At 44.6% G+C, this 25,873-nt stretch overlaps 1 protein-coding gene across 3 annotated transcripts in view; it reads right to left on the reverse strand.

Moving 5' to 3' along the window:
• NUBPL (NUBP iron-sulfur cluster assembly factor, mitochondrial) overlaps positions 1 to 25,873 on the reverse strand; it is a 299,333-nt gene that overhangs the window by 184,507 nt on the left and 88,953 nt on the right. For all 3 annotated transcript variants that reach the window (XR_013813464.1, XM_079769915.1, XM_079769916.1), the window contains 2 exons: positions 10,705 to 10,744; positions 10,524 to 10,614 (listed from right to left, as the gene is read on the reverse strand). Coding sequence is in view for 2 of the 3 variants with exons in the window: in XM_079769915.1 (XP_079626041.1) it covers positions 10,524 to 10,614; positions 10,705 to 10,744 (131 nt within the window). In the remaining variant the exon portion in view is untranslated. The remainder of the gene's footprint in view (positions 1 to 10,523; positions 10,615 to 10,704; positions 10,745 to 25,873) is intronic.

The following is a 25,873-nucleotide window of genomic DNA, read 5'->3' on the forward strand; positions in this document are numbered from 1 at the left end:
AATAAAGCAATATCTAATGTGCACATGAAGGAGGCTCAACATCACTCATCATCTGGGAAACCCAAATTAAAACCATAAGAAGATAACCATTTTACACCACTGTGTTGACAAAGATATAAAGCAAATTGAATTCTTATGAGCACATGTACAAGTATCTAAAACAGCATTATTCATAATAGCCAAAAACTGAAGACTATCCAAATGTCTATCAACAAAAGAATACACAAACACTATTTGGTTATACGCATGAAATGGAATACTATTCAGCAATAAAAAGGACTCAACTACTATACGTATAAGATCTGTGCATCCTATTGTATGTATAAGTTTAACTCAATAAAATATTGTACGGGAGAGAAAAAAAACTTTAAGCTAGACTTCCAGTTCAAGATGGCAAACTAACCACAAGTATTTATCTTTTCCCCACAAATAGTAACTGGGAAAGGACATGTAAGAAACTTCTAGAACACTGTCCCCTCTACAGTACACTGCTGTACAGAGCATCTATCCAGCTACTAAATTTTCACACAGGATGTTAAACTTACCAAATGCTAGTCTGCTTTCTAAAGCAAAACAAAAGCAAAAACAAAACACTCCTTAATTAGTAGCTCAGATGATGAGTATGGTCACAATGTAAGCTTTTCAAGTCCTATTAAAATATCAGCTTTTCAGCTCCTGTTAAAACACACAGATGATAGAAGTGACCTTACAAAAGACTGTAAGGTAAATAGGCAGTCTAATATTCTGACATCCTAGTGCCATGGTCAGCAAACTGCGGCTTGCAAGCCACATGCGGCTCTTTGGCCCCTTGAGTGTGGCTCTTCCACAAAATACCACAGCCTGGGCGAGTTTATTTTGAAGAAGTAGCGTTAGAAGAAGTTTAAGTTTAAAAAATTTGGCTCTCAAAAGAAATTTCAATCGTTGTACTGTTGATATTTGGCTCTGTTGACTAATGAGTTTGCCGACCATTGTCCTAGTTAATACTCTAGGCATTTTCTAAGTACCCCAACACAATAAGTTATGGATCCATTTTCTCATCCTATATTCCATTCTGATATTTTGTAGTACGTTTGCCAAATATATATCTTCAGTACTTATCAGAGTAATTTGTTACTATAATACAATTTATGTTCAGACAGCCCAATCTCTAAATCTCCAGTAGGTCCTCTGCCAGCAGATATCAAATTCCCTAAATATTTTTAACCTGAGCATTTGATAAATGTTGAAAAGAACAAATAAAATCAGATGACTGAAGTGTTGAGACCATGGCTGAATTGGAAAGTCAAAAATTATATAAAGTTGAAACAAGTGAATATTCTAGAAAAATTAATTGTACCAGACAAAAAGGTGTTCCTAAAGAGTCAACTAAAATTTTTATTGGTACTTCATCTCATGATAAAAGTGTGTACCATATAATGAACCTAAAACAGTTATATTATAGTGCAAAAAATTAAAATTTAAAAGCCATCAAGAATACATTATAAAATTTTCAAAAGCCTCCTAACATTTAAATCAAAAAAGGAGGGGATAGTAGAGGAATATCATGTAAGGAAAAATATCCTGTAAGTAAATTACATCTAGAAAATTAATACTTTAGAAAATTAATTGTAAGGCTAAAAGCAAGACACCCATGAAAAACACACAAGGTGACAAAACAAGCCAGAGGAAAATCATTTGGGCAAATTTGAAAAAGGACCCCCAGTCAAATTTATAGAAAATATTCCTTTATTAACCTTTGGTCGAGAATATGTTTGTATATTTTCAGAAAACAACTCAGAGACCATGTGGATTCCAGCAAGAGAGGAATCGACAGGACTACTCCAGCCATGAAGACAGAAGAGAAGCAGTCCAGAGACGGAAGACGCTGATGTGGCCTTCCCATACTAGCAGTTAGCAACTGTGCATCACTGCAGATTGCCCAGGACCAAACCGGACAGAGTTGGACCTGCATTACCACCATTTGTCCACCATCCAGAACTGAAATGTCAGTGCTGACATGTACACATAAGGAACTGTTGGACATTGAAATTGGGTCTCAAAAGAACTGTTGGCCCAGAAAGAAACTCACTACACACTGATTCATTTGCCTGTCACCATAACCATTATTGCTTGTCTCATTTTCGGTTCTTATAAGTGTATTTCTAATAGCACATGATCTCACTCATCTAGGGGAAATAATGAACAACATAGACTGATGAACAAGAACAGACCCAGAAACAAGGAGGCATGGATCAGACTGTCGGGCCTCAGGGGGAGGGTAGGGAAGGGTGGGGGTAAAGGGTGAGATCAACCAAAGGACTTGCGTGCAGGCATATGAGCCTAACCAGCGGTTAAGGACAACAGGGGGGGTGGGGGCATGTGTGGGGAGGGGTGTGGGATGGGAATGGGGGGACGAGGACAAATATGTGATACCTTCATCAATAAAGAAATTAAAAAAAAAATTATATAATGTTGGCAATTAACACAATTATTCTATACTATAGGACCAGTGCACGAAAATCGTGCACGGGGGTGGGGGGTGTCCCTCAGCCCAGCCTGTCCCTCAGCCCAGCCTCCAATCTGGGACCCTTAAAGGGATGTCCGACTGCCCGTTTAGGCCCGAACCCACTGGGCAGTTGGACTGCTGGCTCCCAACCGCTCCCCTGCCTGCCTGCCTGATTGCCCCTAACTGCTTCTGCCTGCCAGCCTGATCACCCCCTAACTACTCCCCTGCCAGCCTGATCGACGCCTGAATGCTCCCCTGCCGGCCTAGTCACCCCTAACACCCCTCCCCTGCAGGCCTGGTCACCCCCAACAGCCCTACCCTGCTGGGCCGGTAAACCCTAACTGCCCTCCCCTGCCAGCCTGGTTGTCCCCACCTGCCCTCCCCTGCAGGCCTGTTCGCCCCTAACTGTCCTCCCCTGCTGGCCTGTTCGCCCCCAACTGCCCTCCTCTGCAGGCCTTGGTGCCACCCAACTATCCTCCCCTTCAGGCCTGGTTGCCCACAACTGCCCACCCCTGCAGGCCTGGTCATCCGCAACTGCCCTCCCTGCAGGCCTGGTCCCCCCCAACTATCCTCCCCTGCAGGTCTGGTTGCCCCCAACTGCCCTCCCCTCCAGGCCTGGTCGTCCCCAACTGCCCTCCCCTGCAGGCCTGGTCCCCCCAACTGCCCTCCCCTGCAGGCCTGGTCCCCCCCAACTGCCCTCCTCTGCAGGCCTTGGTCCCACCCAACTATCCTCCCCTGCAGGCCTGGTCGCCCCCAACTGCCCTCTCCTGCGGGCCTGGTCCCCCCTAACTGCTCTCCCCTGCAGGTCTGGTCTCCCCCAACTGCCCTCCCCTGCAGGCCTGGTCCCCCCCAACTGCACTCCCCTGCAGGCCTGGGTTCCCCGCAACTGCCCTCCCCTGCAGGCCTGGTCGCCCCCAACTGCCCTCTCCTGTGGGCCTGGTCCCCCCTAACTGCTCTCCCCTGCAGGTCTGGTCTCCCCCAACTGATCTCCCCTGCAGGCCTGGTCCCCCCCAACTGCACTCCCCTGCAGGCCTGGGTCCGCCGCAACTGCCCTCCCCTGCAGGTCTGGTCTCCCCCAACTGCCCTCCCCAGCAGGCCTGGTCCCCCCCAACTGCACTCCCCTGCAGGCCTGGTCGTCCGCAACTGCCCTCCCCTGCAGGCCTGGTCGCCCTCAACTACCCTCCCCTGCTGGCCTGGTCACCCTTAACTGCCCTCCCCTGCAGGCCTGGTCGCCCCCAACTGCCCTCCCCTGCAGGCCTGGTCATCCCCAACTGCCCTCCCCTGCAGGCCTGGTCCCCCCCAACTGCCCTCCTCTGCAGGCCTTGGTCCCACCCAACTATCCTCCCCTGCAGGCCTGGTCGCCCCCAACTGCCCTCTCCTGTGGGCCTGGTCCCCCCTAACTGCTCTCCCCTGCAGGTCTGGTCTCTCCCAACTGCCCTCCCCTGCAGGCCTGGTCCCCCCCAACTGCCCTCCTCTGCAGGCCTTGGTCCCACCCAACTATCCTCCCCTGCGGGCCTGGTTGCCCCCAACTGCCCTCTCCTGTGGGCCTGGTCCCCCCTAACTGCTCTCCCCTGCAGGTCTGGTCTCCCCCAACTGCCCTCCCCTGCAGGCCTGGGTCCGCCGCAACTGCCCTCCCCTGCAGGTCTGGTCTCCCCCAACTGCCCTCCCCAGTAGGCCTGGTCCCCCCCAACTGCACTCCCCTGCAGGCCTGGTCGTCCGCAACTGCCCTCCCCTGCAGGCCTGGTCGCCCTCAACTACCCTCCCCTGCTGGCCTGGTCACCCTTAACTGCCCTCCCCTGCAGGCCTGGTCGCCCCCAACTGCCCTCCCCTGCAGGCCTGGTCATCCCCAACTGCCCTCCCCTGCAGGCCTGGTCCCCCCCAACTGCCCTCCTCTGCAGGCCTTGGTCCCACCCAACTATCCTCCCCTGCAGGCCTGGTCGCCCCCAACTGCCCTCTCCTGTGGGCCTGGTCCCCCCTAACTGCTCTCCCCTGCAGGTCTGGTCTCTCCCAACTGCCCTCCCCTGCAGGCCTGGTCACCCTTAATTGCCCTCCCCTGCAGACCTGGTCGCCCCCAACTGCCCTCCCCTGCAGGCCTGGTCATCCCCAACTGCCCTCCCCTGCAGGCCTGGTCCCCCCCAACTGCCCTCCTCTGCAGGCCTTGGTCCCACCCAACTATCCTCCCCTGCGGGCCTGGTTGCCCCCAACTGCCCTCTCCTGTGGGCCTGGTCCCCCCTAACTGCTCTCCCCTGCAGGTCTGGTCTCCCCCAACTGCCCTCCCCTGCAGGCCTGGTCCCCCCCAACTGCACTCCCCTGCAGGCCTGGGTCCCCCGCAACTGCCCTCCCCTGCAGGCCTGGTCGCCCTCAACTACCCTCCCCTGCTGGCCTGGTCACCCTTAACTGCCCTCCCCTGCAGGCCTGGTCGCCCCCAACTGCCCTCCCCTGCAGGCCTGGTCATCCCCAACTGCCCTCCCCTGCAGGCCTGGTCCCCCCCAACTGCCCTCCTCTGCAGGCCTTGGTCCCACCCAACTATCCTCCCCTGCAGGCCTGGTCGCCCCCAACTGCCCTCTCCTGTGGGCCTGGTCCCCCCTAACTGCTCTCCCCTGCAGGTCTGGTCTCTCCCAACTGCCCTCCCCTGCAGGCCTGGTCACCCTTAATTGCCCTCCCCTGCAGACCTGGTCGCCCCCAACTGCCCTCCCCTGCAGGCCTGGTCATCCCCAACTGCCCTCCCCTGCAGGCCTGGTCCCCCCCAACTGCCCTCCTCTGCAGGCCTTGGTCCCACCCAACTATCCTCCCCTGCGGGCCTGGTTGCCCCCAACTGCCCTCTCCTGTGGGCCTGGTCCCCCCTAACTGCTCTCCCCTGCAGGTCTGGTCTCCCCCAACTGCCCTCCCCTGCAGGCCTGGTCCCCCCCAACTGCACTCCCCTGCAGGCCTGGGTCCCCCGCAACTGCCCTCCCCTGCAGGCCTGGTCGCCTCCAACTGCCCTCCCCTGCAGGCCTGGTTCCTCCCAACTACCCTCCCCTGCCAGCCATCTTGTGTTCACATGGGGGTGGCCATCTTTGACCACATGGGGGCAGCCATCTTGTGTGTTGCAGTGATGGTCAATTTGCATATTATTCTTTTATTAGATTGGATTCTCTGACAGTATTCAGCAGTAGATAAAAGAGGTTGGGTTATGGCAGGACATTGACTGAATATGGAATTGGGATCCTGCCCCTCCTCTCTTATCCAACACTCCACAAAATAATAATAATAATAACAATAATAATAATATACTCTGGTTCCTGCAGACTTCTAATCCTTTCACCTCTTTTCTCAAACCATTTTCTTCATTTATAAAAGCAGGTACTAAATATAAGTTTGAAATCAGACACAACCTTTTTGAAGCCTAATTAATTTGTACTATCAGAATTTTTTTAAATAAGAGAAAGTTTATTTAGAAAGTTAGAGGCAAAAGAAGAGCCTTTGGAGCTTAGGAGAGAGAAAGGTAAAGGTGACTAGCCTGGGGCAAACAAAATGGGGAGAGGAAAGGTGCAGGTTCCAGGAGGAAGAGCTTGCCGTGCTAAATGGTTCAATCTCACTAATTCTGCACGAAACTTCCTTTGCCCCTATCCTGAGGGCACATGCACACATGCTCTCACTCTGCCACCCTCAAGCACTCACCAGCAAATATGCTTTTGTCACCTGTTGGAATCTGAGATTTAAAAGGGTCCCTGTGATTTTAAAAAGGACACACTGAAGTAGAAAAGAGAGAACTCATGAACATCTGGCTGGGGATAGGCTATGGGTATAAATATGAGGATGCTACATCCCTGAGCTGGAAGCTTTGCCTGGATCTCTTTTTTTATCTTTTAATCCTCACCTGAGGATATGTCTTTTATTGATTTTGAGAGAGAAACATCAACCTGTTGCCTCCTATACGCACCCCAACCGGGGATCAAACCCATAACCTGGGTATGTGCCCTGACTGGGAATCAAACCTATAACTTTTTGGTGTAAAGGACATTGTTCCAACCAACTGAGCCACCCAGCCAGGGCGTTTTTTAAAAATTGTATCTCTGTATCTCTTATCACTGACTTGAATCTCTAATAAGTCTATGGACACTGTGGAAAGCTGAAGTATTTCTACCTTCGGTGGCCATTCATAAAGGTTTGGGAGGAATTCTTAAATTATTTCCTGTTGGGAATTATAACACTAATATAGAAGGGGGAAATTCATATTTAAAACATTCTCACAACAAAATAAGATATTTCCTTTTGGTGTTTCCAACTTTCTATTGACTCTAACTTTTATTATAAACTGAACTGAGATTTGCTTAGAATTTCCTTAAAAAAAGAGAAAGAGGGGTTGTTACCAACACAAATCAAGTTCAAGGTCAACAAGCAATTGGCAGAGAAAGGGTGTTGCTGAGAGTAAAACTGAAATAACCTATTTTGAAAACTGAGTGTAAAAGAGGAGGAGATGCAGCCAAGAGACTTAAATAAATGTACTAGGAATAGGATGACACTGAGTCCAGAGACAGAAGAGTACATTTATCAGACTCAAGCAGCAAAAGAAAGACATGATGTTACAATGAAAAAAGAAGAGTTTCAGAATTCAAGATATATTTCATCTACTTGATTCACAACTGGAAATAATTATATATATACTAGAGGCCCGGTGCACGAAATTCGTGCACTGGGGGAGGGGGTGTCCTTCAGCCCAACCTGCACCCTCTCCAATCTGGGATCCCTCGGGGAATGTCTGACTGCCTGTTTAGGCCCGATCCTACAGGGATCGGGCCTAAACAGGCAGTCAGACATCCCTTTCACAATCTGGAAGTGCTGGCTCCCAACTGCTTGCCTGCCTGCCTAATTGCCCCTAACCGCTTCTGCCTGCAAACCTGATCACCCCCTAACCACTCCCCTGCAAGCCTGATCGATGCCTAACTGTTCCCCTGCCAGCCCAATCATCCCCAACTGCCCTCCCCTGACAACCCGGTCACCCCCAAATGCCCTCCCCTGCATATTCCCTCTTTATTATATAGGGTTTTTTCTTTAACATATTGGACAGCCCTACCTAATTGGTTTGGCTCAGTGGATGGAGCATCGGCCTGCAGACTCAAGGGTCCCAGGTTCGATTCTGGTCAAGGACATGTACCTTGGTTAGGGGCACATACCCAGTGGGGAGTGTGCAGGAGGCAGCTGATCAATGTCTCTCTCTCATATATGTTTCTAGCTCTCTAGCCCTTTCCCTTCCTCTCTGTAAAAAATTAATAAAATATATGTAACAAAAAAAGTAACATTTAAGACTTCTCCATATCTGCCTGGCTGGTGTGACTCAGTGGTTGAGACCACAGACTGCCGCCACTGGGAGGGGGATCGTGCCATGGGGGTGTGTGCCCCTCGCAGGTTTAGACTCAGCCCAGGCTATGGCTGCTAGGAGGGGGATCAGGCCGTGGGGGGTGCACGTCCCTCAAACTCTGAGACCCCAGATAAGTCTATGGCTGCTGGGAGGGGGATCGCGCTGTGGGGGTGCGTGCCCCTCGCACTGAGACCCCAGCCCAGGCTATGGCTGCGGGGAGGGGGATTGCACCCTTCACAGGCTGAGACCCCAGCCCAGGCTATGGCTGCTGGGAGGGGGATCGCGTTGTGGGGGTGTATGCCCCTCGCAGGCTTAGACTCATCCCAGGCTATGGCTGCTGGGAGGGGGATCGGGCTGTGGGGGTGCGCGCCCCTTGCACACTGAGACCCCAGCCCAGGCTATGGCTGCGGGGAGGGGGATCGCGCTGTGGGGGTGTACGCCCCTCGCAGGCTTAGACTCATCCCAGGCTATGGCTGCTGGGAGGGGGATCGGGCTGTGGGGGTGCGCGCCCCTCGCACGCTGAGACCCCAGCCCAGGCTATGGCTGCTGGGAGGGGAATCGCGCTGTGGGGGTGCGCGGCCCTCGCACGCTGAGACCCCAGGCTTTGGCTGCTGGGAGGGGGATCGGGCTGTGGGGGTGCGCGCCCCTCGCACGCTGAGACCCCAGCCCAGGCTATGGCTGCTGGGAGGGGCATCGCGCTGTGGGGGTGCGCGCCCCTCCCACTGAGACCCCAGCCCAGGCTATGGCTGCGGGGAGGGGGATCGCGCTGTGGGGGTGCGCGCCCCTCGCACTGAAACCCCAGCCCAGGCTATGGCTGCTGGGAGGGGGATTGCACCCTTCACAGGCTGAGACCCCAGCCCAGGCTATGGCTGCTGGGAGGGGGATCGGGCTGTGGGGGTGCGCGCCCCTCGCACGCTGAGACCCCAGCCCAGGCTATGGCTGCTGGGAGGGGAATCGCGCTGTGGGGGTGCACACCCCTGGCGCTGAGACCCCAGGCTTTGGCTATGGCTGCGGGGAGGGGGATCACGCTGTGGGGGTGCGCGCCCCTCGCACTGAGACCCCAGCCCAGGCTATGGCTGCTGGGAGGGGAATCGCGCTGTGGGGGTGCGCGGCCCTCGCACGCTGAGACCCCAGCCCAGGCTATGGCTGTTGAGAGGGGGATCGCGTTGTGGGGGTGCGCACCCCTCACACGCTGAGACCCCAGCCCAGGCTATGGCTGCGGGGAGGGGGATCGCGCTGTGGGGGTGTACGCCCCTCGCAGGCTTAGACTCATCCCAGGCTATGGCTGCTGGGAGGGGGATCGGGCTGTGGGGGTGCGCCCCCCTTGCACGCTGAGACCCCAGCCCAGGCTATGGCTGCTGGGAGGGGGATCGCGTTGTGGGGGTGCGCGGCCCTCGCACGCTGAGACCCCAGCCCAGGCTATGGCTGCGGGGAGGGCGATCGTGCTGTGGGGGTGCGCGCCCCTCGCACTGAGACCCCATCACAGGCTATGGCCGCTGGGAGGGGGATCGTGCAATTGGGATTTAAGCCCTTTCAGGCTTAGACTCAGCCCAGGCTAAGGCCGCTGGGAGGGGTTCGCGCCATGGGGGTGCGCGCCTCTCTCACAGGCTTAGGCTCAGCCTAGGCTATGGCCGCTGGGAGGGGGATCGTGCCATTGGGATGCGTGCCCTCGCAGGCTGAGACCCCAGCCCAGGCTGACACCGCTGGGCGTAATCGTGGTGTGGGGGCACAGGCGCCTCCGAGCTGGACAACCTGCATTGCGAAGGCTGGGCGGACTGGGGGACTCCGGCAGGGATTAGAGGACTGGGCGCCGCCATCTTGTGGCCATGGGCGCCACCATTTTTGTCGCGGAGTGATGGTTAATTTGCATATTACTGTTTTATAAGATATGATGTGTGTGTGTATACATATATACGTATATAATATGAATATATACATTAGGAATATCTATGATTAGAATTGTCAACCTATAGCATAGTACCTGACCCAAAGTAAAATCTGAATATGAGGTAATTGCTGTAAATAGGTGGAGAAAATCCAAATTACTTATTACATTTTCCTAGAATATAATTAAATGTAATAATTACTTACTACATTTTCCTAGAATATAATAAATTTACAGCTACTAAGAAAAAAATAAAATTTATTTCTATAAATAACATATAGCCCTTCTGATATTTTCAGATAATCCAATCAACTGTTCTCTTCCTTAAGAATTAATTGAAGTTGATTGGGCAGATATTACATACACAAATATATAGCCATATGTACTCAGGGTAAAACAAAATTTTATTTTGTTCTGAAGCACTATAGTTTATATAACTTTTTCTACACTGAGTCATTTCTACACTGCCCTTATAACTCATATTGGCCACAATGAGATTAACCATAAATCTAAAGAAGGCAGATTACTTATAAAGTAGATTTCCCCATCTTACTGCAGCCTCAACAGAGCAACAGAACAATATAAAATAAGACACTGGATTTTTAGTACTCGTAAATAATGGGAAAGATTAAATCACATAACAGTGAAATTTGATTTTAGCGCCACATAACTCATTATACATTCAGCTTATCAACTGGATTCTTTTGCAAAACATCTGAAACCTAAATGCAAATTTTAATAGCTCTCCAAAAAGCAGCTGCATTAACCACAGTGTGCCAATGATAAAATGATACTCAATGCAAGTTTCTTACCTGCCTCAACAGTTTTTCAATGGCTGACATTACCATAAGGCCTCTCCAAACAACTGGTGCAGTCTCTTCAACCAGGAAGCCCATAGACATACTACAACAGTAAATCAAAAATACAACTCATTTACATAAATTAATCAATAGTATTCTGAAAAAATATATAAAGTACAAAAGATATGCTCACCAAGCAATACCATAATTCAAAAGAGGCTTCATTAGGTTGTCTGAAATTTAAAAAAAAAAAAATCTCTTTTAGAAGAGTCATTATATATAAACATAATGATTTGTTCTCATCAAAGTGTCAAATTAAAATACAAATAGACTACTCATACTCCTGCTCTTTTAACTCCAACTAATTCACCTCAATTTACAACAGTTTAAACATTTACCAAGCATAAAACTAATACTTCCAATAGATGTAACATCTAAAAATAGGTGAGATATTGTTTTCTTGAGAACAATTCATCTAGCATTTTCAAATATGCTTTTAAAAATACCTCAATAAATAATGTTGTCCACCAATTTTGTTCACATATATAGATACATAGATTACATATATATATATGCTTTTAAAAATAGCCTCAATAAGTAATGTTGTCTACCAATTTGGTTCACATATATAGATTACATAAACATGCTTATCTAAGATGCTTACACATATGTGCACACACAAACTCACCTAATCAGTTCTCCCTATTTCTTATTTTTTCTTTACTTGGAGAATTTGAAAAGTATACAAACACCAAAAAGTAGGAAAACTCTATTTTGTACCTCAATATAATAAAAGCCATAAATGAAAGCATCACACTTTAAGAACAAGGAAAAGACAAGGATATCCCCTTTGGTCACTTCTATTCAACATGATATTGAAAGTTATAGCCAGAGAAATTAGGAAATAAAAATAAATAAGTGGGATTCAAGTTGAAAAGGAAGAAGTCAAGTTCTCTCTGTTCACAGATGATATAATCTATGTATATAAGCTATGACGCGCACTGACCACCTGGGGACAGATGCTCAATGCAGGAGCTACCCCCTGGTGGTCAGTGCACTCCCACAGCCAACCTCCTGTGGCCAGCCAACCTCCCGCGGTCCTTCCCCCCCGACTGGCCAACCTCCTGTAGCCCCTAACCCCGGCCAGCCAACCTCCCGCAGCCCCTCCGACCCCCACTGGCCAACCTCCCGTGGCCCCAATTGGCCCCAATCGTCGGCCAGGCCGAGGGACCCCACTTGTGCACGAATTGGTGCACTGGGCCTCCAGTCCTATATAATAAAAGGCTAATATGCAAATTGTTCCCTCAGGCAGTCGTTCAACCAGGAGTTCAACCGGGAAACTGGGAATTCAACTGCTCGCTATGACGTGCGCTGACCACCAGGGGACGGTGTGGAACACGGTGGGCGCCAGCGACACACTGCAACCTCTTGCCGGCTACCTGGGGGCGGGGGTGACGGGGACGGAGGTGTGGTGAGAATGCGGGGTGTCTGCCGAGCTCGCTCTCACTCCCCCTAGTACCCTCCCCTGGGATGCCAGGGCTCACCGCATCTCCACATGGGGACTCGGGTGCTATGACTCAGGTGGAGGTGCTGCCCAGGGCCCAGAGATCAGCTGGGACCTGCCCTTCCACGCCAGATGCTCGCACTTCGATCACCGGCCAGGCCTAGGGACCGCACCCATGCACGAATTTCGTGCACTGGGCCTCTAGTCTTATATATAGAAAACCATGAATGTTCCACACACAAAAAAACAAAACAAAATTAAAGCTAATAAATGAATTCAGCAAAGTAGCAGGATACAAAGTCAATACACAAAAATCAGTTGCATTTCTGTGCACTAATAATAAACAATCTGAAACGGAAATTATGAAAACAATTCTATTTATAAGAGCATCAAAAATCAAATGCTAAAGAATTAACATAACCAAAGAAGTGAAAACTCTTTGAAATGTACAATGAAAACTACAAAACATTATTGAAACAAATTAAAGAAGACATAATGAAAGGAAACATGTATCATGTTCACTAACTGGAATACTTAATATTGTTAAGATGTCAATACTACCCAAAGCATACATATTCAATGCAATCCTATCAAAATCCCAATAACATTTTTTACAGAAATAGAAAAATCCATCCTGAAATTCATATGGAAAATCAAGGGATTCCAAATAGGCAAGTCAATTTTGGAAAAAAAAAAGAACAATACGGGAGGACTCATACTTCCTGAGTTAAAACTTACTGCCCTGGCTGGTTTGGCTCAGTGGATAGAGCATTGGCCTGGGGACTGAAGGGTCCCAGGTTCGATTCCAGTCAAGGGCACATGCACGGGTTGTGGACTCGATCCCCAGTAGGGGGCATGCATGAGGCAGCCAATCAATGATTCTCATCATTGATGTTTCTATCTCTCTCTCCCTCTCCCTTCCTCTCTGAAATCAATAAAAACATATTTTTTAAAAAACTTACTACAAAACTACAGTAATCAAAACAGTGTGGTACTGGCATAAAGACAGACAAAAAGACCAATGGAATAGAATAGAGAGCTCAAAAATAAACCTTAGCATACTGGGTGAGGCAAAAGTAGTTGTGAGTATGCAAAACACAGAGTCTATTCTTGTATTATTATTTATTCATTATTGTATTATTTTCCTTACAAATAACTATAAACCTACTTTTGCCCTAACCTGTATACAGTCAAAGGATTTTTTACTTGGGGGGAGGGGCAGTGGCAAGATCATTCAGTGTGGAAAGGATGCTCTTTTCAAATGGTTCTGGGAAAACTTGATTCACGTGCAAAAGAATAAAGAACTATACACACACAAAAAATTAAGTTAAAATGGATCAAACACCTAAGAACTAAAATTATACAACTTAGAAGAAAACATAAGGCAAAAGCTTCTTATCATTGTGTTTAGCAATTATTTCTTGAATGTGACACCAAAAGCACAAGCAGCAAAAGCAACGATAGACAAATTGGAGTTCATGAAAATTTTAAAATGTGTATTGAAAGATAATATCAACAGGATGAAAAGGCAAGCCACATGCCCGCCCGGTGTGGTTCAGAGGTTGAGCATTGACCCATGAACCAGAAGGTCATGGTTTGATTCCAGTTCAGGGCACATGCCCAGGTTGCTGGCTCAATCCCCAGTATTGCAGGGGGCATGCAGGAGGCAGCCGATTGATGTCTCCCTCATCTTTGAGGTATCAATCTCTCTCTCCCTTTCCCTTTCTCTCTGTGAAATGAATAAAAGCATTTTTTAAAAGGCAAGCCAGTGGATTGAAGAAAAGATTTGCTAATCATATATCTTGTAAGAACAGAGAACTCCTAAAATTCAACAAACAGTAAAAAAATAAAAAAAAAATAAAAATGAAAAATAAAAATAAAAAATGGGCAAAGGAAGTGAATAGACATTTCTCCAAAGAAGATATACAAATGACCAATAAGCACATCACTAATCATTAGGAAAAATGCAAATCAAAATTACAAGATACTACCTCACACCTATTAGAGTGGCTACCATCCAAAAAACAAAACAAAACAAAGCACCCAGAAAATAACAAGTGAGGTGAGAATAAAGAGAAAGTGGAACCGCTCTGCACTGTATGGCTCCACTTGGTAAATTTTATGTTATGTGTATTTGACCACAATAAAAAAAAAATGTGAAAGAGACAAACACACCAATGGAACAGAATCAGAAGCCCAGGAATAAACCCAGGCATATGCAGTCAACTGATATTTGACAAGGGAGCCAAGAATACTCAATAGAGAAAAGACAGTCTCTTCAATAAATGGTACTGGGATATTTAGATATTCGCATGTAAAAGAATAAAACTGGGCCATATCTTACACCACTCACAAACCCAAAACCATGAAACTCCTAGAAAACAATCTATATCATAAAACGCATGTGGTCGTGATGCCGTGCTAGAACACCTCTCGGACCCACCCCACCCCCGACCCCCCCAGGGCGCCGGAAGCATCAGTGGAGCGTCGCGGGACGCTGGCTGCATCCATGGAGCATAGTGGGGTGCCGGCAGAGTCTGCGAAGAGTTGCGGGGCGCAGGCAGCATCCACAGAGCGTGCAAGGTGTTGTGGGGCGGGGCACCGGCAGCGTCTGTGGAGCATGCGAGGCATTGCGGGGCGGAGTGCCGGCAGCGCCTGCGGAACATGGGAGGCGTCGCGGGGCGGTGGACATGGTCCTGATGGCAGGCTAGGCCTAGGGGACCCTACACACGTATGATTTAATTGTGCACTGGGCCTCTAGTATAGGAATAAAGCTCCTTGACATGGGCCTTGGTAATTATTTGTTGGATATGAGATTTAAAGCATATGCAACAAAATAAAAAATAAACAAGTGGACTGCATCAAACCAAAAAGTTTATGAACAGCAAAAGAAACCCTAAACAAAGTGAAAACAAAAGCCTATGTGATGGGGAAAAATATTTACAAATCATATATCAGATAAAGGGTTAATATCCAAAATATATAAAGAACTCACACAACTCAACAGCAAAAAAAACCCAATCAATCCAATTTAAAAATGGGCAAAGGACCCGAACAGACATTTCTCCAAAGATATACTAGTACAACAGGCCAACAGGTACATGAAAAGATGCTCAAACTCACTAGTCATTAGAGAAATGTAAATTAAAACCACAATGAGATATCACCTCATCTGTTTGAATGGTCATCATCAAAGACAAGAGATAACAAATGGTGGCATGGATGTGGAGAAAAGGGAACCCCTGTGCACTGTTGGTGAGATTGTCAATTGATACAACCAATATAGAAAACAGCATGAGAGATCCAAATAAATTTAAAAATGAGCCTGGGCATTGTGGCACAGTGGTTGGGTGTTGACCCATGAACCAGGGGGTCACGGTTCAATTCCAAGCAGGACACAAGCCCAGGTTGCAGGCTCGATCTCCCATAGGGAGCGTAGAGGAGGCAGCCGATCAATGATTTTCTCTCGTCTTTGATGTTTCTATCTCTTTTTCCCTTTCCTTCTTCTCTGAAATCAATAAAAAAATATTTTTAAAAAATTCAAAATGGGAGAGAACCAAGATGGCAGCATAGGCAAATGCCTATACTCACTGCCTCCCACAACCACATCAAAATTACAACTAAAATACAGAACAACCATCATCCAGAAACACTGGAATGCTGGCTGAATGGAAGCACTACAACTAGAGAAGTAAAGAAGAAAGCAGGGAACGGGCTGGTCATGTACCCACCTGGGCCACCTTATTAACTGGGAGGGAGACCACCTCTGTGGAGGCCACAGGAGGAGCAAGGGGTCCCACCCCCACACCAGAAGCCCAGCGCAGGGTGGCAGAGCTGAGAAAAGAAGTCCCTACAGGCAGTAAGAACTATGGGCAGTAAAAACCAGTGTGCATTGGGGCTCAGTGACACAGAGGCTGTGGAGACCCAGCTGTTCCTCTTAAAAGGCCGGCACCACAGACTGAATATACAAGCTCCCGTTCCCGCTGAGCTCCAGTGCTGGGCAAGGCTCTTGGGGACCCAGACACATAGGAGGAGAAACTGAACTCGGGGGTGCCTTTCTTCCAGACAGAAGTGCTTGCAGCGGGTCATTGTTCCTGGGCTGGAACCTCCCCTGTCGCAGGGCTGACTGGCAGCCATTTATGTTTGCTCAGCCCTGGTGATTCCCTGAAACTCAGCCTCACCCAAATTACAACCCCACTCAAGCTGTGGGCAACGGCTTTTGCATATGAATGGTCTGTCCTTTCAGGCTAAACACCTGTCAAAAAAGATGCAGCTGGGTCAGGAAACCCCAAACCTATCAATAAAAGGCCCAAGAACCAGCAACAGTACCATCCTGGGCCTCCTCTGGACACTTCCAAACCCCATACAGAGATGGGGGATCTGCAGATCTCAGTGTAGCTCCTGATGGGTGGTCCCAGGCAGTGGCTGACTTTGCACCTCCCTAGAGATCCAAGAGCCAGTGTACCCAGTGCTCAGTGTGAGATCATACCAGATTACAACTCTTCACATCCATAAGTGACATACTCAAGGGGCAGACTCAGTGAGCACCAAAGCTCCACTGAAGCGAGTCCTGCTCCATAAGGGTGTCTCCTGCACAGCAGCTCTCCCACTGTAGTCGCAGCTGGTCCCTACAGCCAACTGGCCTGAAGGTCAATTCCTCCAAGTGACACCAACAGCAATCAAGGCTCAACTACAAGACTATGCACATAGCCCACAAAGGGGTGCACCTATAATACACACAGAGAAGCAGCCAAAATGCAGAGACAAAGAAACATGTCACAAAGGAAATAAATTGAAGAAAGCAAACTACTGGATATAGAATTCAAAACCACAATTAGAAGGTTACTCAAGAATCTTCTGGAAACCTCCAAGGGACTTAGTGAGACTTTCAAGGATTTTAGTGAGAATTCCAAAAAGATGGAAAAGGACCAGTCAGAAATTAAGCACATACTGACTGAAATAAAGAATAATATACAGAGATCCAACAGCAGACAAGAGGATCACAAGAATCAAGTCAAAGATTTGAAATACAAAGAAGCAAAAAACACCCAACCGGAAAAGAAAAAAGAAAAAAGAATCCAAAAATATGAAGATAGTGTAAGGAGCCTCTGGGACAACTTCAAGCGTACCAACATCTAAATTATGGGGGTTCCAGAAGAAGAGAGAGAGCAAGATATTGAAAACCCATTTGAAGAAATAATGACAGAAAACTTCCCCAACCTGGTGAAAGAAATTACAAGAAGATAGAAATCATATCAAGTATCTTCTCAGGTCACAACGGCATAAAACTGGAAATCAACTACAATAAAAACAATCCAAAGAAATCGAACACATGGAGAAGAAACAGCATGCTATTAAACAGTGACTGGGTTACCAAAGACATCAAGGAAGAAATAAAAACCATCATGGCAACAAATGACAATGAAAACACAACAATCCAAAATCTATGGGACACACTGAAAGCAGTCCTGAGAGGGAAATTCATAGCTCTACAAGCCTACTGCAAAAAACAAGAAACAATGGTAATAAATTACCTAACCCAACAACTCAAAGAGTTAGAGAGAGAGCAACAAGAAAAGCCCAGTGTAAGCAGAAGGAAAGAAATAATAAAGATCAGAGCAGAGATAAACGACATAGAGACCAAAGAAACAATACAAAAGATCAACAAAACCAAGAGTTGGTTCTTTGAAAGGATAAATAAGATTGATGAAACTCTAGCCAGGCTCACCAAGAAGCAAAGAGAGAGGACCCAAATAAACAAAATCAGAAATGAAAGTGGTGAAATAACAACAGACCCCACCAAAATACAAAGAATTGTTACAAAATACTACGAACAACTCTATTCCAACAAACTGGACAACCTGGAGGAAATGGACATATTCCTAGAAAAATATAACCTTCCAAAACTCAATCAGGAAGAATCTAAATAGCTCAACAGGCCAGTAACTATGGAAGAAATTGAAGCAGTCATCAAAAAGCTTCCAGCAAACAAAAGCCCAGGGCCAGACGGCTTCACAGGAGAGTTTTACCAAACATTCAAGGAAGAACTAAAACCTATACTCCTCAGACTATTCCAAAAAATTCAAGAGGAAGGAACACTTCTAGGCTCCTTCTATGAAGCCAGAATCACCCTAATACCAAAACCAGATAAAGACAACACAATGAAAGAGAATTACAGACCAATATCCCTCATGAACATAGATGCCAAAATCCTCAACAAAATTCCAGCAAATCGGCTCCAGTAGTACATCAGAAAGATCATACACCATGACCAAGTAGGATTTATCCGAGGAATGTAAGGATGGTACAATATCCGCAAATCAATAAACGTGATACATCACATAAACAAATTGAGAGATAAAAATCACATAGTCATATCAATAGATGCAGAAAAAGCATTTGACAAAATCCAACACCCTTTCTTGATAAAAACTTTCAACAAGGTGGGAATAGAAGGATCATACCTCAACATAATAAAAGCTATATATGATAAACCCACAGCAAACATCATACTCAATGGGCAAAAACTAAAACCATTTCCCCTAAGAACAGGAACAAGACAGGGATGCCCTCTCTCACCACTCCTGTTTGACATCGTACTGGAAGTATTAGCCATTGCAATTAGGCAAGAAGAAGAAATAAGAGGCATCCAAATTGGAAAAGAAGAAGTGAAGCTGTCCTTATTTGCAGATGACATGATATTGTACATAAAAAACCCAAAAGCTCTACAAGCCTACTGCAAAAAAGACTCCATCAAAAAACTAATAGACTTAATAAATGAATTCGGCAATGTAGCAGGATACAAAATTAATGCCAAGAAATCTATGGCATTTCTATACAGCAATAGTGTACTTACAGAAAGAGAGACTAAAAAAGCAATCCCATTTACCATCACACCAAAAAAACTAAGATACCTAGGAATAAACTTAACTAAGGAGGTAAAAGACCTATACACAGAAAACTACACAACACTGTAAAAAGAGATAGAGGAGGACATAAACAAATGGAAGAACATACCATGTTCATGGATTGGTAAAATCAACATCATCAAAATGTCCATACTACCCAAAGCAATCTACAGATTCAATGCACTTCCCATCAAAATACCAACAGCATATTTCACAGACCTAGAAATAACTCTCCAAAAATTCATCTGGAATAAAAAAAAGACCCCGAATAGCCACAGCAATCCTGAGAAAGAAGAAGAAAGTAGGAGGGATCTCAATACCAGACCTCAAGATGTATTACAAAGCCACAGTTCTCAAAACATCCTGGTACTGGCACAAGAACAGACATATAGATCAATGGAACAGAATAGAGAATCCAGATATCAACCCAAACCACTATGCTCAATTAATATTTGACAAAGGAGGCATGAACATACAATGGAGTCAAGACAGTCTCTTCAATAAATGGTGTTGGGAAAATTGGACAGATACATGCAAAAAAATGAAACTAGATCACCAACTTACACCATACACAAAAATCAACTCAAAATGGATACAGGACTTAAACATAACACAGAAAACTATAAAAATACTAGAGGAATCCACAGGCAACAAAATCTCAGACATATGCCAAAAGAACTTCTTCACTGACACTGCCCCTAGGGCAATGGAAGCTAAAGAGAAAATTAACAAATGGGACTACATCAAAATAAAAAGCTTTTTTACAGCAAAAAAAAAAAAACCACCAACAAAACAATAAGAAAGCCCACTCTATGGGAGAACATATTTGCAAATGCTATCACTGATAAAGGTTTAATCTCCAACATCTACAGGCAGCTTATGCAACTTAATAAAAGGAAGATAAATGATCCAATAAAAAAAATGGGCAACGGACCTAAATAGAATCTTTTCAAAAGAAGACAGAAGGAAGGCCAAGAGACACATGAAAACATGCTCAAAGTCACTAATTATCCGAGAGATGCAAATCAAAACAACAATGCAGTACCATCTCACACCTGTCAGAATGGCTATCATCAACAAATCAACAAACGACAAGTGTTGGCGAGGATGCGGAGAAAAAGGAACCCTCGTGCACTGCTGGTGGGAATGCAGACTGGTGCAGCCACTGTGGAGAACAGTATGGAGTTTCCTCAAAAAACTGAAAATGGAACTCCCATTTGACCCAGTAATCCCACTCCTGGGAATATATCCGAAGAAACTAGAAACACCAATCAGAAAGGATATATGCACCCCTATGTTCATAGCAGCGCAATTCACCATAGCTAAGATTTGGAAACAGCCTAGGTGCCCGTCAGCAGATGACTGGATCAGAAAACTGTGGTACATCTACACAACGGAATACTATGCTGCCATAAAAAAAGAAGGAATTCTCATCATTTGCAGCAACCTGGATGGAATTGGAGAACATTATGCTAAGTGAAATAAGCCAGTCAATGAAAGAAAAATACCACATGATCTCACTCATTTATGGATAATAAAGAACATTATAAACTGATGAACAATAATATAGATACAGAGACAGTAAAGCATCAAACAGACTGTCAAATTATAGGGAGAAAGTTAGGGAGAGGTGGGGGAGATAAGAGATCAACCGAAAGACTTGTATGCATGCATATAAGCATAAACAATGGAAACAAAACTCTGGGGGGTGAGGGCATGTATGGGTGTGGGGTGGGGGGGACAATGGTAAGATATGTACACATATAATACCTTAATAAAAAAAAGTGGAAAAAAAAAAACCTCATAGAAAGAGATCTCACTTATGGTTAACAGAGGTGGAAGGTCAGGGAGGGAAAATAGGAGGAGGTTGATCACAAAGGCACAAATTTCCAGTTATAAAATAAATAAGTACTAGGTATATAATGTATAACATGATGACCATAACACTGCTATTTGATATATAGGAAAATCAAGTTTTCATATACGTGTAATTCTGTTTCTAGCTCTTTATTCAGTTCCACTAGTATATTTGTCTATCCTTGAGCCAACATGAAACAGGGTATATAGTACTGTAGCTTAAGTCCTTCTATCTAGAAGAGCAAGTCTCTCTTTTCAGAAGTATCTTACCTGTTCATGGCCCTTTGCTCATATTTATAAATTATAAATTCAACTTGGTCAAGTGGAATTTTTATTGATTTTGCAAGACTATTAAGAGAAATGATACCTTTATAAATTTCAGATTTTCCTATCTATGAACATCATTTGTTTCTCCATTTACTGACATCTTTAAAATCCTGTATAATAAAAGCCTAATATGCAAATTGTCCCCTCGGGTGGTCGTTAGACCGGGAGACCAGGAGTTCGACCACTCACTATGATGTGCGCTGACCACGAGGGAGCGGCGCAGAACATGGCGGGCATCAGCGATGCGGTGCTGGCAGCGGCAGGCAATGGAGGTGCCGCCAGCCCTAATGGGACCCAATGAGAGCGGGATAGCGGTGGGATGGTGGAGCAGGTGAGCAGGCGAGCAGGCAGCACCAGGCCAAGGCTGGTGCAAGCGGGGGCAAACCAGCAGCAGCGGCAGTGGACCCGGTCCCAACCAATAGCCCTGCAGATGGCGACCAGTGACTGGTGGGGGGCAGGGCCACTGCCCAGCTCCCAGGCACTGAGGGAGCTGGGCAGGGGGCCCAGCCCCGATCAATCGCCCCATAGGCGGGATGCTGGTGCAGGTGAAGGGGCGGCACCAAGCCAAGGCGGGGTGCCAGGCAGGGCTGTGGGGCTGTAAGGCTGGGGGCGCGAGCTGGGGCCCAATCTCCGCAGGCCACCCCGAGGGACCCCACCCATGCACAAATTCATGCACTGGGCCTCTAGTCTTTCAATAAAGCTTTAGATTTTTTTCCACATAAGATTTGTATAATTTTATTAGATTTGTTACAAGGTGCCCTATATTTTTTTAAGGAATGTGCATCTTTTTCAAAATTGCATTTTCTAGCCCTGGCTGGTATGGCTCCATAGTTAGAGTGTCATCCCATGCAACAAAGGGTCACAAGTTCAATTCCCTGTCAGAGCACAAACCCAGGCTGCAGGTTCAATTCCCAGGTTCAATTGGGATGGGTGCAGGAGGCAACCAGTTGATCACAATGATGCTTCTCCCACTGTCTCTCCCTCTCCCTTCCTCTCTCTAGAATCAAGGAAAAAACATATCCTCAGGTAAGAATTTTAAAAAATTGCATATTCTAATTCTCTTTTTTTAAATTTCATTTTCTCATACATTAATTTTATAACTAGCCATCTTGCTAAATTCCTTTCTTCATTTTAATAATTTGTCAAAACGTTTAAATTTTTTATGTAAATAATGGTATTCCTGTAAATAATAACAGTTTGCTTCTTTTATTCAACTCCTTATTCATAAGTGTTAGTTTGTAGACTAACAGTGCCTGCATGATGTTGTGATATCAGGCCTCCTTGCCTTATTCCTAATTTTAAATGCAAGACTTTTAATGGTCCACCACTGAGTATGATTCTTGCTGTAAATTTTATTAAAATACTAGAGGCCCGGTGCACAAATTTGTGCACCGGTGGGGTCCCTCGGCCTGGCTTGCACCCTCTCACTTTCCAGGACCCCTCGGATGATGTTGGCCTGCCAGATTTGGCCAGATGCCCACAGGCCAAGCCAAGGGACCCCACTGGTGCATGAATCCATGCACCGGGCCTCTAGTATGCATGTAAGATCTTTAGTTAATCTCTCCCCGCCCTCCCCCCACCCCCCTTCTCTCTGAGATTCATCAGTCTGTTCCATGTTTCTATGCCTGTGCGTTGAGTGTCTGCCCCCTGGTGGTCAGTGCATGTCATAGCTACCGGTCGAACAAGAGAATGGTCGGACGGTCACTTAGGCTTTTATATATATAGATGTTATATCAGATTAAATAAAATTCCCTTTAGTCCTAGTTTAGGAAGCTGACCTTTAATTTTCCCTTTTTATTCTATCCTTCTAAAGTTTTATTAGTCTCATAAACTAAGTTGGGAAGTAGTATGTATTTTTCAATTCCATGCATGAGTTTTTATAAGATTGTAATTATTAGTTTCTTTAGTGTTGGCTTGCTATTTTTGTGGTAAGGTTTTTAACTATTGATTCTATTTCTTTAATAAGTATGTAATAATCTAGATTTTCTATTTCTTCCTAAACTGTTTTGGTGGGGTTTTTTTTTCCTAGGAATTGCCTTAATAAACAAAATTTTCCAATGTATTGGCATAAAGGTATGCAAACATTTTTTTATACTTGAAACCCATGGTTGCATCTATTAAGTCCCTTTTTTATTTCCAATACATTTACAGATTTCCCTCCTTTAAAAAACAAAACAAAACAAAAAAACAACCTCTACCTTGCCAGGCTTTTGTCTAATTTATTAGCCTTTCAAAAGCCAATTTTTTTGTTTTGTTGGTCCTCTCTACTGTATCTTTATTTTCTAATTCATTTAATTTCTCCTCTTAACCACATCCTTCCTTCTAGTTTCTTTGGGTTCATTGCATTGTTCTAATAAGTTAACTAGTTAACTCATTTATTTTCAGCCTTCTTTCTTTTTTAAATATAAATATTTAAGACTATTCCTATAATTTTAAATATTATTTTAGCTTTATCCCAGGTTTTCATTTCCATTATTACTTTTTCTTTCAACCATGGGTTATTTAAAATTGTTTTTAATTTCCAAATGTGTAGATGTCTTTAGTTATCATTTTGTAATAAATTTCTAAATTAATTGTGTAATAGTTAGAGAATGTGATACCAATATTTAAAATTCATTGAAACTTGCTTTATTGCCTGTTTTATGGTCAATTTTACAAATGTTCCACATGTGCTTAAAAAGAATTTCTACACATTGCCATTAGAACAAGCTTGTTTATACGTCATAATTATTTACCTGCAGTAACACTTTTGCTTTAAAGTCTATTTTGTCCGATACTAACATAACTACACCCACTTTCATTTTGCCTTAACTTTAACCTGTGTGTATTTTTATGTTTTAGGAATATCTGTTATAAATAGCTTTAACCTATCTAGATTTTGCTTTTCTTTTAATTTTTTTTCACTTACAATATTATTATTTAACTGAAGAATTGTATAATATTTATATTGCTGAGATATTTGAATTCATATCTACTATTCTATTTTGTATTTTCTCGTCACCTCAATTTGTTTTTGGTAGGCTTATTTTTTATTGAGATTCTTCTCCTCATTACATTTTCCCTTTTTTAAAATAGAAATTATACAGTCCATTTCTATTCTTACAATGATTTCCCAGTAATTTAAACAAATGTGTAAAATGAATCAATACCTCTCCTTTTTTTCCCTTTGAATTCTTCAAATCCATCACTCTCCTTCCCAGGCCAACTCATATACTATTGTCCTGAATTTTAGTTCTATCTTGGAAAATTCTTAACTATTATCTCTTAAATATTGCCTCTATCATATTTTCTCCATTATCTCCTTCTAGAACTTTAATTAGATCTATGTTTGACCTTCTGATGCTATCCTCCATGTCTCTCAAATTTTCATCCCCTCCCCCCTTTTCTTTATGTACTGTATTCTGGGTATTTTCTTTTTATCTACATTCCAGTTAACTAACCTCTTCTTTAATTGTGACTAATCTTTTGTTATTATATCTGTCCATTTCTTTCCACTCTACCCAGAACAAAGGACAAGTCCAGCACATATCCCCAATAACTACCAATGTTGGGAAGACTTATGTTAAAATACTAAACCCCAATGTGATGGAACTAGAAGGTGGACTCTGTGGGAGGGGATTAGGTCATGAGGGAGCAGCTCTCATGAATGGGGTAAGTGCTCTTACAAAACAGACTCCAGAGTGCTCTCTGGCATTTTCTGCCACAAAGGACACAGTGAGAAGTTGACTGCATATGAACCAGGACTCAGGTCTTCGCCAGATATCGAATCTGTTAGGGCCTTGATCGTGGACTTCCCAGCCTCCTGAACTGTGGAAAATGTTTGTGGTTTAAGTCAGAGTCTATGGTATTTTTGTTATAGCAGCCTGAAGAGACTAAGACACTGGACAGTCAACAGTCTGGTCACAAAACTGAATAGCAAAATATCTAACACTGTAAAGGAACAATCTTTATTAAATCTCAATCCACACAAAAAATTGCACTTTAAATATTTCTTGTAGTTTAATGAATAATAAATTATAAACTGAAAGCTCAGCAATATAAGCAGATTCACTGTCATGTTGTTAAATATGTTTCTTCAGAATTTAACAGAGAAAAGTATACATGAACTCCTAAATATATACAGCATATACATTAAAAAGAAAAAGGCACATTCTTCATTATCTACTCCTATGTATCAGTAAAAAAATTAATAATACCCCAACGCATTTTACTTAAAATAATAAAATTATCAGAATTGAATGTTGGCATAGGCTGAAGACAAACTTTTAAATTAATAGAGAAAGAATGAATAACAACTCATGATTATAGGTACTAGTTTCTTTTCCACAGAATGTTATTTTTAAAAATGTACACAGCAATTCCTCCACATAAACTTATTTAAAAACTAACGAAGTACTACTGCTTGAAAGTTTACCTAGAAACTGCCTTGTAACAACATTTTGAAGAGAACATCATTAGCTGAAGGTATCATGACACAGATCATTATTTCCTACCTCATTGTATCTCCATGATAGCTCATCCATTGAAGCACAAGAGATTCTTACTGCAAGTAAAACCAGTTCAGTTGCCACAATGCCACTCACCGAATGAATGACTCTCTGTTGAATCCTCCTCACTCTGTTACCACAAAGATCTAGCGTCCTAACAGGTGTGAATTTAATTAATGGATTGAATGTCACCAGCAGATTTCAAACAGATTTTGAGACTACTTTTATATTATAAATTAATTATAAATAGAATTAGTTAAATATAGAATAGATATTGTG

Source organism: Cnephaeus nilssonii (assembly GCF_951640355.1).
Source record: "Cnephaeus nilssonii genome assembly, chromosome: 4".
Taxonomy (NCBI): Eukaryota; Metazoa; Chordata; class Mammalia; order Chiroptera; family Vespertilionidae; genus Cnephaeus; species Cnephaeus nilssonii.